We start from the raw sequence: 25,434 nt of genomic DNA, 5'->3' as shown, positions 1-25,434 counted from the left end.
GCCACATTTGCAACTTTTCCCTCAACTCACTTGGAATAGTGTGCTTATTTTTTGTAATCAACATCTGTTCTTGTTTGATATATCACCTAGCTAAGCCCTGACTGGGGAAAAAAAAAGTTCTACACAGAATATATTCAAGCTAAAATAGCTTAAGGCTTATTTGACACATTGGTCAATTGACAAATCAAAGATTATTGAATAACCTGTAATGTGGCAGTAGTTCAATACTGTGAAGTGCTCCAAGAAGCCTTGATCCTAATAAAAGTTAAAGGATTGGCCAGTTGCCTACTTAACACATGTTACTTTACAAATAGAGCAACTATTTTTTTTAAAGTTGGTGTCTTTAATGATCTTCAAATTTCATGCTAAAATCTATACATAATAATTCACTTTTACATTTTTTATAAATAAAAAGTAATGTTATCATTTTATAAATATTTTCATAATTACCAATAAGATTAAAATATACTTTTTGTGATTTTAGAAAAAGTAAATGATTTTAAAATACAGTTTTTTTTTAACCATACTTAACTATTGAAGATTGCATTTTTATTTAATTTTATTTATTTTTTGTTTAGTCAAATATTAAACCCATTGACTTGCCGGCTTATTTAAAATAGTTTTTTTTTTTTTAAATCTGATAGAATTTTTGTACCATTGCTTTAAAAATACCCCCTGCTTACTGAGGACATCACTTTCTGGAAAATGGAAGATGTTTGATTTCTGAATTAGCTTGCCTTAGCTTGGGTTTTGCATATAGGGATAGGGACTCTGCCTCTGCAAATATTTTAAAGATTGAGTTGCTTGCCTTCTTCTCTTGCCTGTATGTTTGTTCGATATAGAGTGAAGAAAGACATGTCCTCTTGGGGGTGCAAACAAGATTGAGTTGCAGCTCTTTTCTCAGGAGAGTTTGTAAGAACTCATTAATTAACTTCAGAAGCTTTTTATGTTCTCAGCCAAAAACATAGCAAAATCAAGCTGCCGCTGAAAGGCAGCATATGATTAATATTATTGATCATGTTAATAAATATGTACTGTATATTATAGTGGTTATCAAAGTGACATAAACCTGGAAGAAATCTGATAGTGTATTGAAAAATGTCTTCTTCAGGCTATGACCTTCAACTTAGTACAAAGGAGCTGTCTAATGATATTTGTGTTCTATGATCTCCACAGTGTGGAGAACTGTTCTATTATTCAGCATTTACATTGGCTTGATAATTCAATACTTATTATCATGAAAGTTATGTTTTTTTTCAATCTTATGCCCATTAATAGATAGATAGATAGATAGATAGATAGATAGATAGATAGATAGATAGATAGATAGATAGATAGATAGATAGAGATTGTGTGTGGGTGTGTGTGGGTGTGGGTGTGTAATGAAATATAGATTATTTTCAGGGGAGTGATAAGGATTGCTGCCTTTTGCCTCTTATCCAGTGCTACCTACAAGCAGGAAAATCAACCATAAAAAGTCTAGGAATATATAGTGGGATGGGATTAAAAGTTTGAACAGTCTCTTTCCTGACATCTCTTTCCAGATGGTTGATATCAGTTCCCTAAGGATAAAATCAAATCAAAACCTTTAGGCCAGGAACACTTCTCTAAACATACATAAACTGATAATTATTAATAAAAGTAAAAGGTAGCTATAAAATACAATAAAATTACACAAAGCAGATTAATGTGCTAACAATAGTACAACTAATACACACAATCACCAAACTTTGTACTAATCTTCAATCATAGGTAGGGCAGATGGAACAAATGATACTACAAAAAAAGAAGTGGAAAGAGACAGTATGTCAAATAAGGATCAATACAAATAACATTATTGCTGTCAAATGCTACTAAAACAATAAATAGTAATTGCCAGTTGCCCCTTCCTTTCTCTTCTTAGTGCATCCTTTCTCCCTCAAATCCACTTGCCTCCAGGCTGCTGTTTCGCTTGAAAGCTGGGAAAACACATGCAGGGAAACCCTTCCATTAAATACTTCCTCCCTTTTATCTACTACCGTGCTTCTGCTCTAGCCAGGTGACATTTCTATGGTGTATGGGTTTGTTTTGACAGCTCTGAGACTATATTTATTTCCATTACCGAACCCCAAGCTTTGCAGAACCTCCTTGGTGTTTCATCAGAGGGCCTGCTTACAGCTTCTCTGGAATCACCTTTCAGTGTGTCTCCCATCTCACTTGGCATAGCACCTTTCAAGGCCTATGGGGAGGTTAGTGGTTTGGCTCCTGTAGCATCTTTTGTTTGTTATAGTAAATTTGCCTCCTGAGCAATCTTTATTTTTTAATGGCTCCTGTCTTTTTTAAAGTAAGAAGCTCCTCTGAATTATTTGGAGTCAAGTGTTGAATTAAAGTTGAATTAGATATGCAAAACTCTGTAAATGCTGAACCAATTAGAATCCTGATGATTGCTAACATCCGAAGGCGATTCTAATATCTTAACATCCAAAGATTCTAACCATTAATGTGACAGCAGAAAAACACTATTTCCAGGCCAATGCATCTGTCTCAGCAGTGGGCTTGAGGATGTAATTGAAGCTAGATTAGGAGGTCATGGCTTCTAGAAATGGTTAATATGGCACAATAGTCCATATATGTAGGTGAAGCCTAAAAAAATATTTTTCTTCACTTATGTGTCATCCAGGTATACAGGAATCAAACTGTACAAGCAATTTGATGGAAAATGGGAGTTCCTTCCTTTGCTGTTTTTCAAAACCTTGCTATGTGACAATGTATGTCTCTTATGGCAATACACTATCCTAACCTCCGATTGACCAGGTGAAGACAAATCCCCCGAAGATCTAGAAGGCATCTTATTTAGGAGTGCAAGTATCAGCTTTTCCCTGCTTGTAAAAAAAACACATACAGCATTGCTACAGAAAATAAAGTAGGGCTCTAAAAAGTACTACTGTTCCTTAATTATATGATGCTACAGCAGAAGTTGTATCGCATCTTCACCTGCTTTAAAATCTTTTCTCTGTGCACATGGTTGCTTTAGGTTCAGCTTAATGCTTTTATAGAACAGTGTCCCTAAAGGCTGACACCTGCTTTAAAGAGTAACATGCCATTTTTCTTGTCAGGCATTTCAAACATGGTGCTTATGTGTCCAACTGTGTCCATGTTAAGAAATCCAAGATGCCAATGAGCAACTATTTTGGTATTTAACATAGTTAAATACACAAAGATAGTTTGACTGAAAACTGGCATTGATTGGAAAGAAAGGTATGTCTTTATAGAATAGGTAACTGCAATTTAACCGTTGGAGAATTGTTAATGTCTTGTTAAAAAGGCAGTTGTTTGTGAAAAGCTTCAAAATGTTCCTGAGTCATATCTTGTGTTATTATTTTAATATTTTTTGTGTTTAATCCGAATGATTGTTTCTCTGCCTAATGATATTTTAGCTACTAAACCACTTGAATACAGATTATGCTGCAGCCCAGAAAAGACTGGAAATTGGTCTATGTGCATCTATGGACAGATGCTTATGGATAAAACATCCATGGAAGCCTAAATGCAAGGGATCCCTGATCCAATAGGCCATAATTCCCAGATTTCTTAAATATAAAAAAGAAAGAGCTATTTTCTAACTCTTTGGGAAGTTTCTAGTACTTCTGAAAATTAAAAGATTAAGGAAAAGCAATATGCTTCTGCTCATTTAAGAAAAACCTGTTACTGCTTATATGTATTTTTAATCAACAATTGCCTGTTTAAACAATTTTGTAAGTTCCTGAATAACACTGGATCCATTTGCGCGAAAGTGATTGTGGAGTTTAAGAAAGCTGTGCACACCTTGAAAAACATTCAGGCATTGTGTGAACACAGCATCTCTCTCCTGTTTGTTAAAAAAGCTCAATTATTGACACTTTCTGAATCATTTTTATGGCATACAGCATTCTAATATTGGGCAATCCTACAGAGTAATCTCCTATTGGAGTTTGTCTTTGTTTATAGGAAAATATAGTTGTAGGAGCTCCAATGTGTTCAAGACTAGAAAAAATGTGTATGTGTATCTGTGGCAATTAAGCATAGCAATTTTTTCTTTCTCTTTCTTCTTGATTGGGTCCTTGACTTCTGTTTTAGAACAAGTGAAGCAATTCTGTGTGGTCTGGCTGTTTAGAAATTGGTTCCTTCTCACATGTTGTGAAAATTCCCGATTTATTGCACGGTACATAGAGAACTGCAAGTTAATTCAAAACAAAATATTTATTTAGGTATATTACATTTATACCCAGAATAGTGTTCCCTTTGAATGATCAGAAGTACCCTTATCTAAGTTAAGAATCAGTTGGTTTCCCTATATTTATTTCAGCTATTTTTGGCACCAAAGGTGAATGAAATTAATATGAAATTGAAAATATGATGTAGGGCTGAAAAAAAAATACAGTGGGTTTGTAATATCAAATAGTAGCTTACTAGAAAACTAAACACGATTTAGAGAGAAGAGGATGCTAGAAAAATAGAAAAGTACAATTTGTATGACTGGCTCCTGCTTTCACAGGGAGTCAACAATTAACACCACATTTCAGCAAACATAAGGTCTTGTTGAATTCAACACTGTCAAGCTGTTCTCTTTAAAGAAGAGCTATAGCAAATGGACAGCCACATGCATTTACATTTTTAAAAAAAAAATAATTTTCAATGAACTCACATTTAGTAGTACCTTTGTCTCTTTTGGCTTTTATTTGTAACTATACAAGAACTGCGCTCTTCAGTTTTTTGTTCTGTTTACAGATTCCTTGCTTCTGAAATTCAGTTGTTGAACATTACTGTAGAACTTCGTCATGGTTGTTTTTATATTTAATCAGAGAAAATTGTGGTATATGCTGTTGCTTGCTTTACATATCTTGCTATTTTTTTAAAAAAAACCTCTAAAAATCATATATTAAAATTATACTAAAATTTATTGTATAGTTCAATGCTCAGTTTACAAAAAATAAAAACACAAGCCAAAGATAAGAAGCAATAAAAATAAAAATTAAATATTGCAGCTCTACCATATTAGGGTTCAACTTCAGTCTGATGTCTCCCATCAACAAAGTGGGACTGGAGGAGGCCGATCACCACTGCATCTTGTCATGGCTTTTTCAGAAATGAGCAGACCATAATATTTTTCAATGCCATTGGGAAGTCCCCTCTTGCAAACCAAAAGAAAAAAAAGTCAATAGGAAGTCCAGTTTGAAAAATATTGGATGATATCACCATCCGTTCTCAGATCATTTTGTAACTTCTAGTTTTGTTGCATGCCCAAGGAGATAGGATGGTCTGCCCTAAAGAATTTATGGAACCTATGGGGTTTGAAAAGGATCTTGGAGGTTTTTTTTCCCCCAAGGATGGGTAGACAGACCTTGGACACTGCATGGAATAGGTGTTTATTAAGGAGTTTGAAGCAGAAATTCCTCTGAAGACTCTCATTGTGCATTGATACTGTAGTGTTCTTTGGTTGGTTGAGGAACTTTGGGATATGAACTACCAGAAGAGAGGCTTAGAGTATCTTTGGAGGAACAAGATTGAATTCAACAAAACATGACCAAGAGCCAATATTAGGAATTATGCTGTGGTGATAAGGACTGAAAAACCTCATCATTTTTATGGTGGGGTTTTTCCCCCCCCGCAAATAGTTATACATTGGTTCTCTTTGAAGTGACTTGTGTTTTGCTGAGAGATATAAGCCATAGAATTACTGTGCCACATTGTACACAGATACAAAAGGGGAGAGCTTTTGTTGTGACATCACAAAATATTTTCATCATTTTTATGTCACATAGAGGCAGAATAAAATTATTATTTTAATATTATGTTTTAGTTTCATTATTTTGTGTAAACTATTGAGAAGAATGAGTAAACCAATCTTCTATTATAGCAACATGTCTGTTCTGAGGTGTTTTCTTTTAAGGGTTTCTGGGAAGGAGAAAGTTTTTGATGCAAAACTTTTCCATTTGCTACGATTGGGAATAGCTGACAATGTATGTCTAACTTTACTTTAAAAAAAATGAAAATATCAATCACACATACCCCACACCATCACAATCACAACATCATAATTGTAATCCACATCCTCATCATCACTATTCCTATTACATTGGTAACAAATTTTCATTATGCAGCAAAGTTTTCTCACCTTTGAATTATAATTTAAGCTTTTATAGCATTACATTTTAATTTCTCTAATGTTCTGTACATAATTTGTTGGATCTGAACCATGCTGTCCTGAAAATAGTGCAAAATTCTATGGTTTCCTGGTTGGATGCACCATTAATAAGACATTACTGATTTTCCAGAGTCTGAACTTGTTTTGTATTAAGGTTTATAAGGCTTCCATTAGTCTTATGGGTATAATTAAAGATGGTAGATTTAGCTTCTAATACCCTGAATTGTATTTAAAAAACAACCAGGCTTAGCATTGTCCCATGTGACAAAGAGGAACTTTTACATTACCATTTGTTGCACGTGTGAATCTCGCAAGCATATACAGTACATTAGTTGTTTTTCAGTTGATATTTATGTTACTGTCTTTTTCCTTGGGAAATGTAAGGGTTGAAGGCCTGAGTGTGTTTAAAGTCATGCTGGCATTTGAAGAATTATTATTACTAAGGTTAATCATTAATAAAGACCCTTAAATTGGATTCAAATCACTTTCAAGCAACTTGTTTTTTGTTAATTTGTTCAGATCATTGGCTTGGTTTTCACATAATGCTAAATCATTAGATCACATATTTCTTTTGTGATAATGTGATCCTGGAAGCATCCATTATGGTTTAATCATAACTGATGATAATATGGTTTGTTTGTTTTGCCTGAGCAAGATGTATGAAGGAGAAGTATTGTCAGCTCATAATTCTACAATTAAAATTAAATGTTGAGCAAACAGAAGCTTGCTTTCCTTGTCATGTGTGTTATTAGTTTACTTTGTATTTCCAAATAGCTGAATTATTTGGATGTGTTACATCTGTTAACCGTGATATATTTATCTTCCTTTAAGGCATTTTTTGTTCAAGACATCATCTGGAACAACTCCTCTCTTCAGTAGTTCTTCCCCTGGATACCCATTGACCTCAGGAACAGTTTACACACCACCTCCCCGACTGTTACCTAGAAATACTTTCTCCAGAAATGCATTCAAGCTGAAAAAGCCCTCTAAATACTGTAGCTGGAAGTGTGCTGCTTTATCAGCTATCGCTGCTGCAATCTTGCTTGCTATACTGTTGGCCTATTTCATAGGTAAGTAACTTCTTTCAAGAAATCACACATGATCTGTTGAATAATTCATGTTTGTCCACTGTGCTTTTACTCATATAAAACCAAAATAGTAATCAACAGTGCTATTTCTAAAATCACGTGCACTTTATACTGAGAGGACAAGGACTGGATTTTTAAAATGAAATAACAGAAATATGCCGCTTAAGAGACAATGCCCTAATTTTGTACCATTTAGCTAAATTATATTCATGGCAAAAGGAAATTTACCTATACTTTTCTGATTAATCAGACAATGGTTCTTGTAGTAGTGGAGCTCATTGCTAGCCATTTTAAGATTCAGTCCTATGTAATGTATAATGGTTAGGGAATTGGTTTAGTACAAAAAAAAATCTAAGACCAAGTCAATACTCAGCTGTGGAAATTAACTAGAAGACTAGAAGCAAATGTTCACTATCCCTCAGATTAACTCCCTTCAAAATTTGTCTTGCCATTGTTGTTGTTGTTGTTGTTGTTGAAATGATAACATTTGAGGAGGTAATACTATATGATTTCTGGGAAAAAAGGAAGATGGAATCAAAATGATAAATGTAATTATAAACTTTGAATGTTCGTGATTTAATTAGTTATTCATAACTAATCTCTGAAGTCCTCTCAACCTAAATTCTATCTCTTCTATATATTATAAAGTGACTGAAAAAGTAATAGCATAGTAAGGCTCTGTGAATATTTAAAATAACCTCGTATACATTGCAAGTTGAATACTATGTTATATTACATCTCTCATGTTGTTCCTGAATCATATTATACTATACATTCTATTTTTCATCCTATTATACTCCATATTTTATTATCCGTACAATATAAATTCAGGTTACATATAGGACATATATTACTTTCTTCTTTTACTTTTTTACTCTTACGTTGTAAGACTGCATTGTTTGTTTCTGAATCACCTTGTCAACTGTACTACTGTCTGATTCTAATACTGATCTTTCCTTTAAAATTTCTCAGCTGATAACTATACAATAGCAAGGCATTTTGGTATACTTCCTCCATAATTGTAATGAGAGCCATAAATCTGCAAGTTCTATTGCTTCCTTTGTTCAAATCATCATTTGATTACATAGTAAAAACACTCTTCCAGGTACCAGTGAGGTGCAAACATACCAATACGTTTTGTTTCTGATACATTTATTGAGAAAAGTGGAAAGAAACCACCAAAATAACTCTATTGGGGTGAAAATATATGTGAGGGAACTAAAGAAAGATAATTCAAAGTGCATAGTAGTATTTTTAATAGAAAATTGGGAATAGCACCATCACATCTCCCTTGGATTTTGTTTTGTACCTTTATGCTAGAACTGTCAATTTATTCCTAATAAATATGACTAGACCCATTCTGAGTAAATTTTTTACAGTATTTCAATGTTCTCTTACTTGTCTGATACAAATAAAAAACTCAATTTGATATCTATGGGTATTTATGTGAATAGCTATTAAAGAGCAAAGTTCAGAGATAAAAACCATTTTAATGTGGATAGTGCCCCAATTTGAGGTGGTTGGTATTCTAGATAATTTTATCTGAATTTCCTGTCAGAAATCTGAAACAGAAGGAATAAAGAATGAAGTTAAATTCTATTCAATTTTGTTGTGATTAGCATACAGATAGCATTTTTCCTTCACTTTTGCTTTTAAACATATTTGATAAATTCTAATTTAAATTGTCTATATGCCTCATTTATAACTTTGTAAAAAGGAAATAATTGAAAGATATTTTCTGCCCTCTTCTGGAAGATACTGAAATACGTCTATGTTCAGTATTCAGACTTAGAAGTAATTATATTATGAACCATACCAGTCAGATTGATCAATGTTAGCAACCCCTTGACATAGAACATTTACACTGATTTAGAGCAACATCTAGTAAAGAGCTGAGTGAGTTTACAAATATTAGTCCCAAAAGTGAAATGTACCATCACATGGATGCGTTTTTATCAAGTTGCAGATGGTATGCTAATATTTTAATTGGCCCTCAGTATGAAAAGCTATGAATTAAGGCACTGAGGTAGAATGGTGGAGAATGGTGCAGAGATTTGTTGGGAGGTTGGTCAAGGTTACAGATTTTGGGGTTTTTATACGTTTTTATAGTTTTAGTTTTATTGTTGAAAACCACTCAGAGTTGTTTTAAGATGAATAGGCATGCAAATATTTTAAAACAAAGAAAATTCAAAGTTCTCTTATAAGGCAAGGAGGGAAAATCTGTGAACCACCACAAGTGCTGAACTACAACTCCCTCCTTTTCCAGCCATAGTCATTGTGAGGTGCACAGGTAGTTGTAGTTCAGCTATAGATCTACTATGGATGGCTGCAGTCTTCTATTCTTTGGATAAGGATTTCTTCATGATTGAATTGCATAGTGAAATATACCTGGAGATAAATAAACCTAAAATCCTTGAACTTCAGTATTTGTAATGTGATTTTAAATCACACAGCAAGTTTTGAAGATAGCATTTTTGCCAGCAGTAAGAAACTAACCCTCTCAATTTGTTTTGCTCAAAATGAAATAATCAACAACTTCCATCATGTTTATATTCTTATCATGGTTAAAATATAAAATAGAAATTATAAAAATACAAATTGGTTGTGCAAAGCATTTGAAAAGGCAAAATATACTTCTTCAAAATTTTGAAACAGCTGCAATTATTGAGAATATTAAGGCAGCTGCTTTGAAGGCTTTTTTCAGTTGTGGACAGAGACAAAATGCCTGTTGGGACAGTCAATGAAGTGGCTCTACCTTCCCACGGGTACCTGAAAAAGCAAAGCCTCATATTCTCAGAGTCTTCCAGAGAGTGTGGCTGCTCCATTACTTTGAGATAGGATATTCCATTCACACCATCATACTCCACAAAGGGTTCCTACAAATGTTTTTGTCAGGTCTATAATGTATATGGCTTTTTTTTTCAAAGTATGTGCTGCTATGTACAAATAGTGCATGTGTACTCGCTTATGAGCACCTTCTAGGGAATCACTTTACTTGATGGTAGTGAGGCTGGAAAAGTTGACTTTATGCAACATCTTGTATCTGTGAAATAGATATTAAATCTTGTACCTATTTCAGAGGGATTAAAATAGCATTATCTGGAAATAATAGTAATGAACTGGTTTTGAATATTGGAGAAAATTAAGTGCAAGAACACAAGATCAAAAAGTAGTTACAGGAGTAGTAAAAAGGGAGATTTAAAAATATGAAAGCACCATTTCTTCAGGAAAAAAATATTGTTTTACAAGTATAATTCATAGTACATTATGATTTCACAGCGGTGTAACACTTTCCATTTGCAATAACTTTGAATTAGGAACTGTTGAACATATGCCCTGAGCAAGCAAAAGTATTGATTCGGTCAAAATCACTCTTTCTGGAGTTTGTAACTAGGAATAGTTTTGTCAATTTTGCTAACCTCATATGAGGTTATTCATGTTGTTGCACTGTGTTCTGCAACCATCAGCATCTTGTGTCAAAACCTTGTCAGCACCAGGTATAATTTTTCAAAAGTCCCTAAACCTAAAAGTTTTATGATTGGTAGTTGGCCTGTATACAATTGAGATACTCAGAAAATAATGGTGTGTGTGTGTGTGTGTCTGACTCTTATAAATGCAGAATTACACTTTTAACGGTTAGAATCAATGCATACTCCAGATTCTTTCTGCTGCTTAGTTGTAGCAGAGAAAGCACTTGCTGGTTCAATTTGCTTTCAGTTCTTTCCTTTGCAAACTTACAGAATTAGAAAGTCACCTTGTCATTTTTGTTGCTATAATAATTCTTGCAAAATATAAAATGCTATGCTTCTACTGTTCCTCTAAACCACTCTGACTCCTGTCAGTCAGACTTTGAGCTTGAAAAAGCATCAGGCCATCAACATGTCACTATGTTAAAAGCATGGCAATTTTGGGTACTTAGAGTTTCCTTTGGAAACAATAGAAGTATTATTTTCAAGGGAAACTAAAAGCTTGGCATATAGTTAAGGTCGCTCTTTCAAATTGATATGTTGAGACTTATACTGATGAATTTTAGAGTGCTGGGGCTACGTATTTTGTTGCCTTCCATCATGTGAAATAGACCGGGGGGGATTGGGGGGGAGAGAAGGAAATGGTAAAGATCTTGTAGATATGAGATGCTGATCTAACAGACTTAATTTATGTACAGAGTCGAAGGAATACATTATCCACTTTTTGACAGAAAATGGAGAGGTTTATATTTAAAAAAAAAACCATTCACCTTCTTCTTAATGTATAAATATAGTTTGCAGAGACAATTTTGTGAACTCTCACTTCTAAATTAATGTAAACCTGCTGCATAATACTTCCCATAATTTTCTAAAAAGCAAGAAATACCTTGATACACTCCCACTCTTACAATCGCATCATAGCTGTTCCCAGATATGATTATATATCCTGTCACTTCTTTAGCTGCTGCCAGAGTCACAGTATCTGAGTGCTGCATGAGATTCATTTTCTAATGAAGCAGAGCACATTCGGTATTACAAGAGGCACTTGAAAGGGAACATCTTAACAACTTCTATATTTTTAAAGTAATTGATTTTTTCCCCTGGGAAGTAACAGACAACTGTTAACCAAAACCACTTATCTGACAAAAACTGTCTGATTTTTTTTTAATCTCCCTTTATTAACATGTCCAGTTCATCTATTAAAATGTTTTCATATGAGATAATGGAAAGTAGTTCTGGATTCTAGCCTATTCAGAAAAGGCAGCCTTCAGGTTCCTTCCCACTTGGCCCTTAGTAAACTACAGGAGAAAAAGAAGAGTGGATCGCTAAAATAATCCACACTTAAGCAAGGCCAATCGATCCAGAATGGGAAGATCATGGCTTTGAGAGAAGAAGTGTCAAGACACTTCTTTATTTTTAGAAGTTAAAGCAGTAACACTAATTGTGTTATATGTGGTATCACTACAATATCAAACCATAGTGTCCCCTTTGTCATAAGAATTCTGCTGGATGAAGCAAACTTTCAGGGCGTTCAGCATATGTAAGTATGAGATCCAGTTGTAATTACTACTCATTCACTACTCTTTGAACAGTCATTGAATGAGTGTCCCTTAAACAAGAACCACCTGCATAACCTTTGTACATTTTTTTCCTGATACATTCAGTTTTATTGACCTAAGGAAAACAACAATATTTTAATTTCATTAGTATAGACTTTCCTTTTTTTTGTTCTCTGCCACCTGGCAATTTTGCATCCTGTATACCTACCTAATCTAGAAAATTCAGAAAGTCCCATATGTAGAGCTGAAAACCTTAACAGCTAAACTCATTGAAGTCAGGTGGTATTGTATATATTCATAAGAATAGGCTTCAGAAGTATTAACACACTGGTATTCATATTGGAAATTGTTATGACATAACCAAAGGGGAATGGAATATTTAAAAAGTATTTTATAAGCTTTTTGTGAAATACCTGTAAATTTCAAATAACACTGTTAGCTTCCCATTCCATTAACCTATGCAGAGATAATTTCAGCTGAGTGTTTTTGTACTGCTCAAAGTATTTTATTGTGTGCATGTAGGAAACCATTTGCCCTATTATTTTCATTTGGCTTCTTCGGAACCATTTGAATAAATTCCTCCCCTGTGGCCACTTCCATATTACTTGGAGAAGCTGGTTCTGAGTTGGTTGCAAACTCTTATACACAAGGGGTTACTAGTTTTCCCACAATATAATTCTGAATACACTTTTAATGCACTTCTTTCCCTCCCCTCTCCATTTATTTCTCCCTCTTTTGTTAGATTACAATAAATACTGTTTTTACATCCAAAGTAAATGAAAAATTATGCTACAGCCCATAAAAGCCACTGGTATGTTTTTATATTTTATGTTGATATAATACAAAATTGCACACACACACACACACACATTCAAGCTTTCAATTTTACTTCAGTCTAGTAAGATTTTGTTTCTGAAAACGGAGATGGTCTTCCTTTGCAAACATTTATTTAAACACAATTTCATGTACGAAAAAAGGAAGGAAAAAAAATCAACTTGCCAGAAATGACAGCAAAAGATGCTATACCATTTAAATAAAGATCTGGATTAATTCTATGTATGCAAATTATATTGGTTCATGTAAAAAAAGGAATAAAAATTGGACTACTTGTCAAGCAGTAATATACTTTTAAGGAGTTAGATGGTATAAACTTGGTTTAAAAAGATAATGTCATTTATTTAAGGATTACAGTATTTATTCTAAACTTCTTAGGCCATTGTACAGATCATCATTTCACAAGCATTTTCTGCCCGTAGAACATGAGCCTCTGATACCTTGCATCTTCACTTGACCCCGTAATGCCACTTTCTTCTTGTGAAACCCACAGAGTATTGCGAAAGAGAACCTACAGCAGGACATTAGTGTTCAATACAATGATTAATATGTCCCTGGTGGAATAAGGGCAGTATTGTGTGTGATCATTTGGCTTGGAGTACATGGCCTCCTTTTTTTAATTCTATAGTTCCAAATCGTGATCTTGTTTGTAGTGCTAGATTATTCAAAGGAGAAAGAATCAGTTGCTTATTCTCTATTGTTTTAATTCAATATGTAGCATAAATTTGAAGTATATATGACATGGGAGATCCATGATTGGTTCTTTTTGTACTTCCTACATATCCATTTCAAAATTCAGTGTGCTACTTAAATTTAATCTGAGCCGCTAGCATAAACTTTAACAACGTTAACAATATAATGCTAATCAGGATTGGAGCAAATATGTCTTCCCTCAAGTATTTGAATTCCTTATCCTGTGAGGTCAAATTAGTGTCCTTTCTGTCATTATTCCATGTCTTAATATGATAGTTATTTTATTTCTTAATCTGTATTTTCTTTAGAGTACCACATGTTAAATTGCCTTTTTCAAAAAGCACAAACAGAAGTTTCTTCAGCACTTCTTGGATTCAAGCTTCTTGGATAAGAAGCAGGGGTGGGTTTCAACCGGTTCGCGGTGGTCCCCGCGAACCGGTTGGTCGGTGCGAAGGGGAACAGCGAAGGGCCCGCCCGCCCGCCCGCCCGCGCTCCTTACCGGTCTTTGAAGGCTTCTGCACTTCCACGCAGGCGCATGGCACATACAGCGCCTGCGCGAGTCTCCGCAAGCAGCTGGAGCATTGTGCAGGTGCTAAGACGCATGCGTGAACTGCGCGCGTGCACGAGGACACCGCCGGCCCCGTTCCAACCGAATCGGTTGGAACGTGATTAGCAACCCACCCCTGATAAGAAGCAAAACATCTTCAAGGAAAACAAAGAAAATCCAGTTGCCTTTTGAAAAAGCACCTTTGGGACAACATATCATGTGATACTCTAAAGAAAATACAGATTAAGAAATGAAAAATATATCATATTAAGATATGGAAAAATTACAGGAATAGCAATAGCATTTAGACTTATATACCATCTCACAGTGCTTTACAGCCCCTCTCTAAACAGTTTGCAAAGTCAGCATATTGCCCCAACAATCTGGGTCCTCATTTTACCCACCTTGAAAGGATGTAAGGCACCTTGAGCCAGTGAGAATTGACCTGCCAAACTGATTGCAGCAGCATTCAACAGAAGCACTTCTATAAGACATGTTATAAAAATTATCTGTATGCAGTATTATTATTTTGATGCATATGGATTAAAGCGGCAATTAACATTCCATTTTAGCAATCCGACAAAAACCACAAATACCCTTAGCAAGAATAAGTAGAAGAGCAAGTAGGTAAGTGAGAAAAATGCTGAGAAGGCAAACAAAGTGTAAAAAGAAGGTATGAAATAAAGAGTGTGAAAATAATAATTAGAAAGGGTAATAAAATGGAGTGTAGCTATGTGCACTAGAATGTGGTAATGGAAGTGACAAGGGCTAGAGAATTACAATAAATGTTAGACATAATTTTCTATAACAAAATGAATAAATATCTCTTCAGTAAGTTTGCATACAATAAAAACATAGTCAACATCGTCATCTACCTGCTCACTGGAATTAGTTTCAAATCCTAATATCTGTCAGGTTTGTTCTCAGTTGATGCTGGACTGGGAACTTCACAGGCAGTTTCAAGTATACTGTTCTTTTAATAAGTAGGTCTGTCGTAAGATGTAGGAAAACTGTTTAAAAAATTGACTATTACAAGTGTAAAATGCAAACCATATTTATAATATAACCACAGTTCAGTTATGCATCTGAGTGGGCCTTGTAAGGACCAGTTTTGTCTTGAACTGTTTTCCTCTGATCTCGACAGATCTAGTTCTTATAATACCTGTGTATTTTGCTCCTTTCAATTCCATTATAGTATTATAGTTGAATATCTCCAGCTTTGCAGACATAAATATGTGGAAAGTGACATTGCCCTCAGATGTGATTACCTTTTTAGTGATTGGCACATCTTAAAGTTCTTGGACATATGAGTTCATTCTCCAGTTTCATCCCACTAAGGTAGAAAAGCAATAGCAGTTAGTTTACTGTCTCCCAGTAAATATGATTAGCTTGTAAGGCCAATGCTAAGAAAAGAATAAGCCATAAAATCTAATCAATCCTAGACCAGTCTTGTGTAAAATGAATTAGTCTTCCAGGTTGGATGGAAAGATGCTGAGATTGTGACAATAAACTGTGAGAAGCAAAGTCAATCTCCCTGAAAACAAACAGCAGCATCACCCCTCTATTAAAACACATTGTGGCAATCAGAATACAGAATAACTAAGTTGAAACGAATGTTGGAGGTCTTCTACAGGATCTTCTCACTGTTTGAGAAACAGACCATATACCTACAGTGTATCAGTGTCATAACTAGTATGGGTGATTTCAATCAAGGGGACCCAGGAGTTCAGATTTATATACATGAAGTTTTATTTATTTATTTATTTGCATGTTCAGAATTAAGTGGAAGCTTTTGTGTGTACAGCTGGGTAGATAAAGACTCTCGGGTTCTAAATTTTGAACTGTACTTATTGAGTTGTGCTCTTTACCAGCATCAAAGAATAACTTTACAGACAGAAAAAGATACTTATTACTTGGTGTTGTCAGGTTTATCCTTGCTGTAATACCTGAACAAGGTTCATTCCCAGAACAAAAGTTGCTTTGGAACTTCAGAATGTTCCAAAATGTTTAGAAATCAAGCATTATTGAATTCAAAATTCATTGTTGAATTTATTGCCCCTGGCTCTATGTGCAACAAAGCTGACAAGATTAAATTAATGTGTAATATTGAGAGGTGGTTGTATTTTTATTTTTATTTTTTCTCTTTCTTCCGCCCCTCTCCAACTTTCTATCTTCCCTCTGTCATTCCCCTCTACCCTACTTCCCCTCCCCCTCTACAACTCCTCTCTCCCAGTCCACTCCCTCCCTTCCTTCTCACCCTCCCTCCCATCCTCTCTCCCGCCCTCTCTACCCCTCTTTCTTCTATCCCACTCCTCCTCCCCTTGGTGTATTTCTACTATATGTCAATGTATTCAGCTTGTCCTATTTTTACAGAGAAATTAAAGAGAAACAGTATACATGTGAAATCACATTACATTGAAATCTAACACATAGTATATATCCCCCTCCCCCACCCTCCCCCCTAACACCCCACCTCCCTCCCCCCCGACTTCCCAGAGCCCATATATGGTATAGATTTTTAACAAACACAGTCTAAAATATATTGAGACAAAAGAAATAAAAAAAGAGGTTAATAACATCTCTACATTGATCTTAGCTTCTTCCTGTTACACTAACTTTGAACAGTTTAAATCATTCCTGATCTTAAGCATAGGCTATCTGGAATTTCTTAGTCCCGTATTTGTTTTGTATATAGTCAATCCATTTTTTCCAGTCTCTTTTATATCTCTCATTTGAATGATCTTTAAGATATGCTGATATTTTAGCCATCTCGGCTAAGTTTGTAACTTTCAATGTCCATTCTTGAGTTGTAGGCAAGTCTTCCTTCTTCCAGTATTGCGCCACCAACAGTCTTGCCGCCGTTATTAGGTGCAGAACCAAGTTAGTCTCTACCACTGTAAAGTCAGTACATATACCTAGTAAAAATAACTGAAGAGTAAACTTTATCCTTCTTTTAAAGCTATTTTGCATAATCCACCATATTTTTATCTAAAATGCCTTAACCTTTTGACAGGTCCACCATATATGAAAATATGTAGCATCGAGAGAACCACACCTCCAACATTTAGGCTGTACATTCGGATACATAGAAGCCTAGGATCTAAATGCCATCTATAAAACATCTTATAAAAATTTTCTCTCAGGTTTTGAGCTTGTGTAAATTTCACATTTCTTACCCATATTCTTTCCCATGTATCCAACATTATTGGTTCTTCAATATTTTGAGCCCACTTTATCATACAATCTTTAACTAATTCTGTTTCCGAATCCATCTGTATTAGTACATTATATATCCTCTTTATATGCATTAAACTTTGATCTCTTATTTGTTTAAACAAATTATCCTCAACTTGGATAAAACCAATTTTTTGATCTATTTTCCACCTGGCCTGTAATTGCCCATACTGGAACCATGTTTGAACTACCTTCTCCTCTTTTAATACCTCTAAAGATTTTAGTTGTAGTACCCCCCTTTCCAAAATGAGAAGCTGTCTGTAGGTAGTTCTATCCTGTTTTTTTGCTATATTCATATTTTCGATTGCATGTCTAGGAATTGCCCATATGGGTATCCTGTCATTTAATTTATATTGGTATTTTTTCCAGACCCGCAGTAAAGCATTTCTTAAAATATTACTTTTAAAATTCTTATCCAATTTTTTGTTGAATAACAGGTAAGCATGCCAACCATATACCAGATTGCGTCCCTCGATATTCAGTATTCTATCATTAGTTAAATGAGTCCAATCACTAATTACAGATAGCGCCACGGCATCATAATATAGTTTTAAGTTAGGTAATTTCAAGCCTCCTCTCTCGCGTACATCTTGCATTATTTTCATCTTTACCCTCGGCTTCTTTCCTGCCCATACAAATTTGTTGATACCCTTCTGCCATTCTAAAAGATTTGCATCTTTTTTAAGTATAGGTAACATTTGGAAGAGAAATAAAAATTTTGGTAAGATGTTCATTTTCACTGCAGCTATCCTACCCAGCAAAGATAAGTGCAATTTCTCCCATTTTTCATCTCTATCTGTATACTATGCCAAAGTGGTTCATAATTATGCTTATATAATTTCCCGTTTGAGGTTAAAATATTAACCCCAAGATATTTGACTTTTTTGACTACGAGAGGTGGTTGTATTTTTAATGTTAATACCAATTTGTAATATCTTGGTAAGATATTGCACTTGGAATATTGAATCCAGTTTTGATTGTCACAATATAAAAAAATGTTGTGAATCTGTATAAAAAGGAGGAACAAACACGATTAGGGGGCTGGAGACTAAAACATGTGAAGAATGGTTGCAGGATTTGGGTATGTTTAGTCTAGTGAAAAGAAGTACTAGGGGTGACATGATTCCAATATCTAAGGGGTTGCCACAAAGACGAGCACTCTACCTATTCTCAAACCTGAAGGCAAGACAAAAAGTGATGGATGGCAAGTAATCAAGAGCAAATTAACCTAGAACTAAGGATAAATTTCCTGACATTTAGAATAATTATTCAACTTGCCTCCAGAAATTATTGGTACTGCAAAGCTGGAGGTTTTTAAGAAGTAATTGGGCAATCTTTTGTTTGAATAGTATAGGGTTTTCTGCCTTAGCTAGGGGTTGGACTAGAAGACCTCCAAAGTCCCTTCCAGTCCTGTTATTCTGTTAAGATCAGAACCAAACCATGTAATACTTATTTGTGGTTCACCACAAAATAATGATTTTAAAATATATGGCTTAATGCAGAGAAGAACTCAATCTGCTCTTTAAAGATTAACAATGAGATCTATGGCACCTATTTTTCTGAAGGACCAGCAGCTTATTCAGTAAAGCATCACCATTTCCTTCTGATTTTATCTTGCTTATGGATGAAATGTTAATTAACATATTCATGGTTAACAAGAGACAAGAGAAATGGATGCTTAAGATTCTGCAGCTAATTAACAACAAATAATGTGATAACATTTTCCTCCCGCTAAGCTGGTCCTACATAAAACTTTAAATATTTATTAGCATTTATTTCATTCTCCAACTTTCTACTTCAATGATAGTATTATTTGAGTTATGTCTAATATTTGTATATCAACGCTACATTTCAAGTTACTTTCCTGAAGGGAACACTTGATGGAGTAGATTTATAAAGGTGCTTTTATATTTTTAGCATAGTGTGCTATTTAATAAATGTCTGTTTTCCTACACCACCACCAGGAGAATATTGTTTGAGATAGTTTCCCCTCTGCAAAATGTGAATAATATTTAAAGGCAGTAAATTTCCTTTGTTTGCAAGGTATATAGGATCGGAATGAGGAAGTTCCCCCCCCCCCTTACAGTTTAACACAATATACAGGCAGCCAAGTAAAGGGTTAGGAAATCTGATCTAGGAAAAAACTTGATGCTTATGTGCAGCAGTCAAATGGTGTATGTTTAATAAAAGATTCTAATTTTTATAAAAGCTGAAAATAGGTTGCCTTTTTCATTCTCGTCTGATTTCGGAAGCTGTCCACCTTCTCCTAAAGACAAGGTTGTCCTCAAAAGCTCCTCCCTTTTTTCATAAATAACACTAGTAGATGGTGCAGGAGGATAGCAGAATGCATTGATGTTGTATAAATTGGATTTCCGTTTTCTTCTCATGCATGCCACTCACACGACAATACAGAACTGGAAATGTTCTGGGGACCATTTTTTTGTGGGGCGCACTAAAGAATAAAAACAACAAATCCATTTTTTTCATAGCTCAACATCACTTCTGTTTCCATCACGATATCAGGCTTCTTCTGACAAGCTGGACTGGAAACAGATAACAAACACTCAAGGACACAGTGTCTTCTGATAAGATGATTTATTATAGAAAAGCAAAGAGAGCAATCCCTCTTTCCAGGTGAAATCAAGCTTCAAATGTTTGTGCCTCAATTCTCCTCCCTGCCTGATGCACCAGTTTTCTTGCTAGCGGACTGCTCTGGTATCAGGTTGTATGTTTGTGACTCTGTGAAATTGCTCTTACACATGAGACTCAGGCTGTGTGCTTTAAGAAGGAAAAAGGATTGATTGGTAACTTTGGGATTCTTTCCTGGTTAATATTTAATCTCAGAGGCTGATTAATTTAAACTTTCAAAAACATTCTTTTACCTGTTTGATCAGCTTAACAAGCCTCAGTTCTTTTAAATGAATAAATAAATATACTGTATTTTTCAGTACTGCTAAGAGAGAGAGAGAGGGAGAGAGGGAGAGAGAGAGAGATTTCATTTGCCTGTTGGGTACAAATACTCTTTGCTTGTTATTTCTTTCTTTCGTTGAAGTTGATTTGGATTAGAAGAGACTTTCTGAAAGGTCAATTGGCCTGTTGCTAATATAGGTCCTGCTGTACTTGAGCTTTAATGTGTTCTACTTGAAAAGGGGAGCTAGACACAAACAGGGAGATAGGCTAAAACATTTGCTTTAAATATAACTTGAAGTAGGGAGATATTGGTGGTAACCTTCAAGGAGGCTGACTGAAACTGCTTTTAAAATGTTTGTTTTTTATGTTTACTTAGAAAAGAGAAGAAAAATGAGGCTTCTCACAAATGCTATATGTCAAATAAAAAGTATTAAAACTTGAGTACCTGCATCTCTATTTCTATGGAAACTAAAAGTCTTTGGTGTAGTTCACGTAATGTATTTTTCCCCTTTTACATTGATAGTTTGATTCACCAAATCAATACTGCTGTTCTGAGGGCCCTAATTCAAGGTTTATTATTTTACATTCACTTGTTCATTTATTTATTTTAGTCAGGCTGACCCACAAATCTTTGTGTACATAATAGCATGGTAAGCGTTTTAAAAACAAAATTGCTTCATTACATATAACCAGAATTAAGACCACTCACTCAAAACCTCCATTGAATTGACTGATGATGTTTAAATGAGACATTCAGGAGTTTTACAGTTGTGAAGGGGATAGAAGAGGGTCAAAATGCCAATTCTTACAGATTTCAAATAAAGTTTTGCTTTTTAACCAGAATAGAATAAATAAGTAGGTAGGGAAGAATTATTCTTCAGGCAAAAATCACTGTATTAATTAAATCAATGCATTATTTGCAGACCTTTTAATTTTGATGAAAATTAAATTCAACTAACATTATCTTGATATAGCTCTGAAATTCTTCTACAACTCCTAAATATAATAGTAATAGCTAAAGTAGAGCCATACAAACTTTTGTTGGCCAGTGGCTGCATTTAATTGGGGAAGAAGTGGGTGGGGTAGCAGTGAATGGGGTGATGCAAAGTCACACATAGGCATGCATTATATTTATTTCGCTTTGTCAAGTTTGATCAAAATTTCTTCTTTTTGTGTTTTGTGTTTTTCTATTTTGCATTTTTAGTAAGTATATCTGTCTTAACATACTTGTCTAGAGGGTCTTAACACTATAGCATTTTACACTTTGCAATTATTCAAGATTTATTGTTCTTTGTTAATTCCATGGCAATGCACAGGATAACCACGGTCTAAATCTAAAGATCAGGTAGCATGGTTTAGGGTTATAGTTTCATGACATTAAAGCAACTGTCATCTTTGTCTCTATTGCCTCAGTGTTGGTCTACAGAGCCTCATAATTACATTATCCAACTGAACTGATATGCAGTATGTAGTTAAAGTACTATTTATTGTTCCCAATAATGTGATGTATTCTGAATCCACTTTGGCATATGAGTTTGGAAGACAAATTTTGCAGTAAACTTGCTGACATCCCTTCTAATATAGACTACATACTAGAATTAGACTCTAATGGTTAAAATGACATTGCTTTTCCATTTGTGATGACTGATTTTGTTTCTGAATTTGTAATAGGTTACAAATAAGTAAGTTACCGGAAGGAAATGATTAACTCCCTACCCCTAAATTTATTCCTGATAAGGCATATAAAATTTGATATAAGCTGGTATCAGCTGGGGATGCTTTTAGATTTTGTTTTTGGAAAGTGAGATGGTTAATGTTACCAAGAACGGTTTTTCAGCTATGTCTTTGTTGGCAAAGGAAGCTCTAGCTATAAAAATTAATGGCTAAATTGTTCTGAAAAGAAATTCTGTCAGCCTAATGTTCACTGTATTTTCTGTGGGAGATGCCTAACAAACTCGCATAGGTTGTTCAGACACCACTTTTGATATTGTTGATTTCTTAGCTAACCAGCTTTTAATCATATACCCATATTAAAAATGTTAGGCCCAGACATTATGTACCCAGAGATGATCTCATTCAAAATACTTGGAGAACCTCTATTAATTGCACTTTTGCTCCTAACCTGAATGCATTTACCAAACAAATAGAGCTAGGATTTTTACTTTTGCTTATACAGACTGGTAACAGCCTTATTTTTGAGAAACGCTCATAATAAGTTTCCTAATTTAGCAGCTGCTGACTGTGAAGATGCTCCCATTATAGTACATTCCCTTTCTCTGGCTTTTGGTGATCTGCATAGTTAAGCCATAAAGCTCAAAATACATTTCAGTGTTCCATTCATTAAGTAAGTAAGCAAGCAAGCAAGCAATAGAATAAACTATGCAAAAATTCTTAAGTAAGTCTTTGGAGTAACATTGTGCTTCTATACAGTGATGAAATTCATTTTTTTTACTACCAGTGCTGTGGGCGTCGCTTGGTGGGCATGTTGTGGTGTGGCAGGGGAAGGATACTGCAAAATTTCCATTCCTACTCACTCTGGTGCCAGCCAGCGCTGGCATTTGCCGGTTCTCTGAACTACTCAAAATTTCTGCTACCAGTTCTCCAGAACCTGCTGGATTTCACCCCTGCTTCTATACCTAAATAAAAAAAAAAATCCTTTACAAACTGAGCAATGGGCAAGTGTGTGTGCAAGAGTGGAGCTTTGTGCATGAGTACAAGTGCCCTCTGCTCATGCGAGTGGAGCTTTGCACACAAGTACTTGCTGCTTGCCCGAATGGATCTTTGCATGAATGTGTTTGCCTGCCACTTCCATGAGTGGAGATTTATGTGCACACACTTGCCGACTGTCCATGTGAGTGCGACTTTGCACACACACACACACACTTTTCTATCGCTCACATGGCTCAGTTTTGAATAGGCCATGGCCCGGTAGTGGGTTGTGGCCCAGGCGTTATGGAACCCTTGATCTAGACAGTAAATTGAATGAAGAGATGTAGAATTCTAAAATCCTAGAATTCATGTCTTCCTGCTGGTTTTGGAGAGTGATGGGTGGTAGGGTTTTTTCCCCACTGGCAGATAATACTAGATAGGAGAATAATGCAAGGAAGCAAATGCACCAATGAAGCACTGAATTTTCCCACTTTAAGTGTGGGGTGTGAATGAAGCTAGATCACAACCAGTGAAGCTAGTACAGGCAGTACAAATTGTGTTGATATATTCTATGATTAAAGAAAGGGTAGAATAACCTTTAAGCATTCCAACGGATGGTCCTATGTGCAACAACACTTGGATGCTCCAGAAATGTCTCACAAATCAAAGTCTAGAGAAACAATGAAACATTATTTTCCTTCCAGTTACCATATTTTTCGCACTATAAGACACTCCAGACCATAAGACACACCTAGCTTTTGGGGAGGGAAACAAGAATAATAAATCTGTCTCTGCCTCCCAGTAATTTGCCTCCTTGCAGCAAACAGCAAACAGCCTGATCAATTTCAGCACAGCCTGATTTAGCAAAGCACCTGATTGGCGGTTGGATCGGGCTCCCAGAATACAGCTGAGAAGCTGTTTCAGGCTGAGGGAATTGCCACCACCCATCATTTCTGCTGCCTATTGCTGCCTCCGCGCATCCCATTTTCTGCCTCTGCACATCCCGTTTTTGGCTTCCACGTGCCCCAAATGGCCTGGAATGGGCCCAAAACAGGACATGCGGAGCTCAAAAATAGGGTACACAGGCCAAAAATGGGATGCATGGAGGCCAAAAATGGGGTCTGTGGATGCCAAAAATGGGGTGCATGGAACAGCAGTAGGCAGCGGCAATGAGTGATGGTTATCAAGCAGCCTGGAACAACTGATCAGGAGATCTTCTGGGAGTCTGATCCAACCGCCAATCAGCTGATCATGCTAAATCAGGCTGTGCTGAAGCTTACCAGGCTGTTTGATGTTTGCTGCAAGGAGGCAAATTGCTGAGAGACAGAGGCTGAAGGGTGGAGGCTGGTGGGTGGGCAGGGCTTTGGCAACATTCACTTTATAACATGCACAGGCATTTCCACCCACTTTTTTGGGAGGAAAGTGCATCTTTAGACTGAAAAATATGGTACTTCATGTTGTGCTATAAACAAAGGTTAACCCTATGTGTTTTGTATTATGATATCTTTTGAATTTATTTCAAAGTTCTAGATTGTGTGTATTCTTACCAATCAGCAATGTCACTCCAATACTGACTGGCATACATGCCCACTATAAGAGTAGTGCATTAAGTGGTAAGTTCTTTTGCAAGATGAAAAAAAAAATTCTGAACATTGAAGACACTTGGAAAAATGGAGCAACATATTCTAGCCTTGGGCATATTGTGAGCCTTTTTGCCATTTGAGAAAGTTCAAGGCAAGACAAAAATACTTTGCTATCATACTCAATTCCTTTAGTGTACTATGACAATTAACATTTGATTATAGCCAGCAGCACAAAATTCTTTTTATCAGTATGCATAATACACATACATAAGAATGAATCATTCTGTGGATCTGTCTGTAGTGAATGTGCAGACTCTGAGCATTAATCTTCCTTTACTATAAGTACATAAATGAGTTCATTTTTTCAACCAAATCTTATCTAGTTAACTTTTGATTTAGAGATAATATATGTCTACGCTATGTAAATCTTACATAAAGCTTTAATAAGTGTCTTTTTGAAATTATGAAAATTCTTAGGTATAAATCAGATATTTGTTTTAGAATATTCAAATATTTGTATTCTTTATCAGCCAAGCCTAAATTAAATATTGACAAAGCGGCATTTAAAAAGCTAGCTCTTAATACTATCACGCAGGGGAGATAAGGAATGATCTTCAGTAAATTGAAGCAGGCTACCAAAGGTTTGCACTACTGAGTTGTGACAGTGCAGAATTAAAAATATTTTTTTTCCTCAAGACTTTATGCTC

At 35.3% G+C, this 25,434-nt stretch overlaps 1 protein-coding gene across 1 annotated transcript in view; it reads left to right on the top strand.

The window, feature by feature from the left end:
• TENM2 (teneurin transmembrane protein 2) overlaps positions 1-25,434 on the top strand; it is a 928,661-nt gene that overhangs the window by 668,797 nt on the left and 234,430 nt on the right. Inside the window, exon 7 of the mRNA XM_087709674.1 lies at positions 6,995-7,233. Coding sequence (XP_087565800.1) covers positions 6,995-7,233 — 239 coding nt within the window. The remainder of the gene's footprint in view (positions 1-6,994; positions 7,234-25,434) is intronic.

The sequence above is a fragment of the Thamnophis sirtalis genome, unplaced genomic scaffold (genome assembly GCF_051295495.1).
Source record: "Thamnophis sirtalis isolate CommonGarterSnake01/CBP01778 unplaced genomic scaffold, rThaSir2_p1.2 scaffold_3, whole genome shotgun sequence".
Taxonomy (NCBI): Eukaryota; Metazoa; Chordata; class Lepidosauria; order Squamata; family Natricidae; genus Thamnophis; species Thamnophis sirtalis.
This window is presented reverse-complemented; position numbering and strand designations above follow the sequence as displayed.